The sequence below is a fragment of the Schistocerca americana genome, chromosome 4, assembly GCF_021461395.2.
Source record: "Schistocerca americana isolate TAMUIC-IGC-003095 chromosome 4, iqSchAmer2.1, whole genome shotgun sequence".
NCBI lineage: Eukaryota > Metazoa > Arthropoda > Insecta > Orthoptera > Acrididae > Schistocerca > Schistocerca americana.
This window is the reverse complement of record NC_060122.1, coordinates 95786384-95792383: the sequence shown is the minus strand read 5'-3', so window position 1 is coordinate 95792383 and position 6000 is coordinate 95786384. Positions and strand designations below refer to the sequence as shown.

The window sequence follows — 6000 nt, the reverse complement described above, 5'->3', positions numbered from 1 at the left end:
AAGATGTGTGGAGTGTGCCTTTGGTATCATGACTGCTAAGTGCCGTTTACAGGAAAAATGTATTGAAACAGAACCTGGTGAAGCGGAGAGAATAGGGAAATGTATCTGCTTACTGCACAACATAATTATTGACCATGAAGATGGTGACTTCTTCAACTCTGCAAATTTAGAAGAAGATGTAATCGCATCGCCATGTCAAGAAAGTTGTTCATCAAGAACGTTCAACAGACTGTCTCAACAGTCTCAAATTATCAGAAACAAATTCAAGTCATACTTCACTGGGATTGGTGCCGTTCCTTGGCAAAACGAATGCATTGAACAGTATTTTAGCAATGAAAAGCTTACTTCTTTTCGACAGCTTGATAAAAAAATTATATGTTAAAAGTAATAAGATTGAAATTAGTACTGATTTGTAGTAACGTATATTGATTTGAAAGCAAGCATTAAAACTATTGCAACATAGCTTCAATACTTACCTTTGACTGATAGTTGCTCCCCAATAGATTCCCACAGTTCTCACTTAATATCCCGGTTATGGTAGTCTTTAATCCTCTGGTCCCACAAGAAAGCATCATTCCTCACAAGATGAATTAGAAATTCCATGTTGATCATCCCGCTCATGGTGCACTGCCGGACTGCACTGCCAGACTGGAAACAAACAAGTTCGGCTGGCCAATCCAGCAGTACGGTGCTGGACGGTGTCGTACTGCGCTTCTCCCTCCAATGTTTGGCACGTGCATTAGCCACCTGGTGTTTGTTTTTCACTCTGGCTTTAGCCAGTGCCGGATCGGATCAGAACGGACAACTTCCAGATGCAATGTAGGTGCAGCCTAATTTATAGTCTATTGATTTAATTATTTACTTTTATTTGCTCAACTCACTGACAGTCATACCAAGGGTCAAGCATTAGATTTTTTTGGACAAAAGTAGTGGAACAAACATTTGTTTCAGGAACCACAGAGAAAAATATTCACGAAGGACTATGACTGTGATGTCACAGAAAAGCACTCCAATTTGTTGTAAAATGTAAAAGCACCTAATCTCTAAAGCTTTAGCAACTATAGCTGAGATAATGATCCACAAGACCATTCACCCACAACAGAAACAACAAAATTATCACTTAGTCTCTGATAAACAAGGAGAGAAGTGAGGTTGTAACACATGATTAAGGTATTAAACAGTAATATAGTACATACTGAAACTGGAGGCATTAGGGTCACTTTCTCATCAAGAGATAAATAGCTTTCAAAATTTCAAAACAGTATCACAAAGTAAGCATTACCTAAAAGACTGACTTTTGTAAATTTTATCCCTGGCAGCAATGTTAATAGTTCCATATGCACATGCACACCTCCAAATGAAAGTAGGTTGGCCCAGAACAAAATAAAAATTTCAAGAGCCCTAATTTTACACATGGAATTTGCTTTCTCAGGAACGAACAACGTAAACATTCTAAATGCAGAAAAAAATAGAATTTTCTGACTCAGTTACTGTTAACTGATAAATTTTGCACATAAGACGTATTATTTTCAATCTATCCAAAAGACATATGTAGGTGGAAATTATGTACTTTTTTTTAAGGTAAGAATAGGATGCCTGAGGTTGGCTGCATGCCACTAAACATGTCACATTAGTTAAGAGTAACAAATAGAAAACTGTGTTTCATGTAATTACTACTAACCACCACAGACATAATAGAAACTTACATTTTTAGAATTGAGAAAGTCAAGTTAAACACAAGAGCTGGACAAAATGATGTGAACACTCACTCACTGAAGCAACAACCTGGACAAAATAATATGGCCAAAATAATATGAACACCCACTTATGATAGTAAAGACCCAACATTGGCATCCAAATTGTTTCAGTTCTTACTGAAAATTAATGCATTTCAAACTTGAATGGTACTCAATATTATTTTATACTACAGTGTCAAAGAAACTGTTCCAGTTACTTAAGATGTACTGGAGCCTGTAGAAATCAACGAAGCAATTTATTACCTTATCAAGCAAATCATTGACATTTACAGTTATGAGTGCGTATCATTATCTGGAATGATGTTATTTCCTTCTGGCAAAATGTCTGTGGATTCATATTACGCTTACCTAAAATAGTTCATAGATTATAGCATGGAAGTTTTTTTCCCCCTCCTTTTCAGTGTCACAAGAAGACACCATTACAGAATCCCCACCGTGTGCTCCTGTTTGAAGAAGAATGACTGCCTTTTGCATTTTCATATTAACAGAATCTTCCGTAGGTTCTTGGTAGAACAACATTACAATAAATGAAAAGCACCAGTTTGCACTTTCTCTGGTTTTCTACATAAGCATAGACATCCTGTGGTAAAAGCCAACGTAAAAGTTAAGATTGTCAAATAATACTATCTGTTTCTACTTGTCAGTAGCCCTAATTTTATGCTCCTTGCACCATTAAAGCTTCTTTTTTCTGCATTTGCTTGGGTACAAGAGGTTTAGCAACAATAGTCCCCCCCAAGTATTTTGTTTATATAATTGTCACAATATTTAAAGGACCAGATCAGTTTGTGTCCTTCCATGATAATTTAGCTTTGTAATCTTTGTCTCCTCACTATGCAGTCAAAGATTTTCTTACTTTTTTGGTCCCTTCTTTTATTTCCATTTGCGACTGTAAGTTTATTTCTAATCTTATTCATCATCCATTTATGGATTACTGGAGCTTAACTTGTCAGATTCTATAATTTGAATTCCAACTGTTAGACTACTCATATTTCAAATCCTCCTCTTCACCTTCTCTCTTGCGTAATGCCACAGAATTGAGCAATTTTTCCTTCCAACATACTTGTATGTCATATTTCCTTTATCTATTCCAACCTGGCAAGCAACAGATTAAGTGCGATTGGCTTTAAACACACACATGTGCGACCCCCCACCCGCCTCCCAACACACACACACAAAATAAAATAAAAATTTCAAAGAGAATATGATGGCTTGGGTTTAATTTAATTAAACTGGTTTTCAAATAACACAAGATAACATTTCAAATAAATTTAATATCATTAATTCTCCATCACATTCATATGCAACAGCAGGTTCCTACATTGTAGAACACTGCCTTATTACTACAACCATGCATAATAAAACTCAGTATAAATAACAAAAAATCTTTCAAATCCCTAACAATTTTACAAGTCGTCACAATATTAGTTAAAAAACTTACTAGTCTCAAAACGTAAGTTCAGTCTCAAATATTTAGGAATGAGAGAGAGGCAGCACAATGCAAACTGCACTAATTACATGCCTGAACTGAAAGTCATTTTCAAAAATTACTTTCACATACAAAAAATTCAAAAATTAATCTAGTGGACCAACTTTTTAAAATTTTACAGTATACGAAATACAGACTGTCACCATTTTCTCAAATGGTGACACAGTAAGCTCAAATGATACCACACAGAATGTGTCCATAAGTATCAAGAAAATACAAAACAACAATAAATTTACAGCATGTAATTTTTATGGAAATGTTTATTAGTTGGTGAATTCACAGACTTTTTACTGGTCCCCCCTTTGCCAAAAACTATTTTGGTAAGTGATACATTTGACATGGTTTCATGTGAGGCACTAGACATTTGGTTACAACATGTCAATGTGTTTTGGACAGTGTTTGAACTTTCTGATACACCCAATCATATGTCCGCAAAGCGTAGATTTGTGTTGTATTTAGTGCTTCCAATGAATATTTCTGGATATTCTCTGGAGACAAGGAACCACTGTAAAAGACGAAACTAATTTATTCAAAAACAGACTAAAAATGTACTGTGTCGCTATAAATAAATGAACAACACATCTATACAACGATATAATTAAAATTACAGAAATATTGAAGTTAATTTTGCCACAGAGTATCGATTGTAACAACACATACTAGGTCAACCATGTGTGAGTGTGTGTGTGTGTGTGTGTTTTACAGAGAGAGAACAAAGAAGAAATGGTATCCTTACGTGAAAACTGTATTCCTTAGCCATTCCAAGGCTACATTGACATATTCCAGTGAGCAGTTCCACATTGCTATTGTGTAATACACTGTCATGTTCCACACATTGATGGAATGCTCTTTTAGTTTCTCCAATAGACCCGGTGCATAATGATTCACCTGTAAAACACAGTCTTTTGCTGACATGTACAAAAAATGCAAAATTTAGGGCACCTGATATTTAAATATAGCACATCACCAATAATTCCATAACAATGATCTAACAAACACTGATAAGGATTTAGAGCAGCTGCTTTTATCTGGTCTACGGAATTTGGAAATCAGCTGTAAGAGTAAACCCAACTGAGTTTGAGTTTGTATGACTAGCACACTTAACAGCAAAGTCATCAGACCCACTTCTCAACTGTTTTGACAGGATGTAACTTAAAAAATAAAAAAAATCAAGACAACATACTAAGAAATATTATCCCCAAATGAACCCTGATTCACTCTTTCACATACTTACCCACACCCAAGCAAAAGCACATACCACACAAAACGCACTATACCATAATTGTATAAAACCTACTGTTAAAAATGCAAATAAAATAACAATAATAATAAACAAAACAAGATTCCCAGGATCCACGTACGCTGTTTTCCCTTCTTGCCTAGTGAATTTTTCTAGATCTCTGACAACAGAGAATGTTCCCACATGTAAAATGATCAACTGTAACTCCTCATAAATGTTATGTAGATGGTGCCCCCTCAGCATTTATTTGAATTAAGATCATCATACTGACTATAATAAGATGCTTATCACAGTGATTATAGCATTCTTCAATTATTTACAAGCTATGGGGCATAACCTGCATACAATGTATCAAAACTTTGCAGTAGGGATAGCCAACAATTCTACACATGTGCGGTGTTCTTGCACATGTGCAGAGCTCTCTCCTAGCCATACACTTCACTCACAATCACACAATACTGAGCAGGAAGATACTGGAACTGCGAATGCGAATTATTTTACATGTCAGGGCAGTCACACAAGGAACACTGAATGGGTTGCCTGCAGTTGGTTTCACATTTCTCAACCACATAGACAAAATAAAAAACAAATTTTCACTGTTCTTTATTTGTGGTGCACTGAAGTCACTATTAAATTCTTATCTGGTACAAACTGTAAGCATATGGAGAGAAGCAAATAATTTTGCAATTTTCATCTGTCAGGTTGCCAAGTAATTGGGACATATTTAGGTTCAAACCCAAAAAAGCTTTCATGCACATATATTGATCAAAATATTGTATTAGGTTTGCAACCTCATTACCAAGACATAAAAACTATCCCTGAAGAGAACAACACAGAACTACTGGACATTTTTAATGTACAAGAATTTGTATTTTGAATGAGAATTACACTGCAGATTGATCAGTTACATTTGCATATGCACGGGGTGCTGCCAATTGAAATGGCAAACAGTACCAAGAACAGTTCAAAAATAGATGTAAGATTGGCAGCGTCCTCAAAAGCCCACAAAACTATCCTTGTAATTTTTTCAATGCCACAATAAATTCTTCAAAATTAGCATTTTCTTAAACACCAGATGTTCACGGAAATGGATGGTGTTTTCTGTCAGAATTTGTCCCTTCCACAATGTGATTTTTGTTTTAACTGCATCTTCATTAAATCAAAAATAAGTTGTTTCTTAGCTCGCAATGTCTTACTGTGGACAGTGAGCAGTCAACTCCGCCGAAAATACAAGGTTTGCAATCCATTCTGAATGTTCTAATTTTTTCCTGCTTTGCTTTTTCCTTCATAAATTCAACAATTGCAGGTTTTAAAGTGAAAAATAGTTCCAGGCATGCCCCTTGACTTAACTGACAGACATTACTTTGCAGTAATATTATGTATAAATGTGACACACCCTTTGTTCAATTCCACCGAAAACTGTTGTGGCTGATAGTGTAGTAATGTGTGAAATTTCAGAGATTTTACTATTTCTACCACCAAATTTCTCATATGCTCCATGCCTGCAAATCTAGCAC

At 35.4% G+C, this 6000-nt stretch overlaps 1 protein-coding gene across 1 annotated transcript in view; it reads right to left on the bottom strand.

Moving 5' to 3' along the window:
* Positions 1-3008: 3008 nt before the first annotated feature.
* The window catches only part of LOC124612397 (transmembrane protein 214-B), a 149716-nt gene continuing 146724 nt past the window's right edge, over positions 3009-6000 (bottom strand). Inside the window, exons 12-13 of the mRNA XM_047140578.1 lie at positions 3980-4131; positions 3009-3748 (exon numbers count right to left, since the gene is read on the bottom strand). Of these exons, the coding sequence (XP_046996534.1) occupies positions 3622-3748; positions 3980-4131 (279 nt within the window). The 3' untranslated portion in view covers positions 3009-3621. The remainder of the gene's footprint in view (positions 3749-3979; positions 4132-6000) is intronic.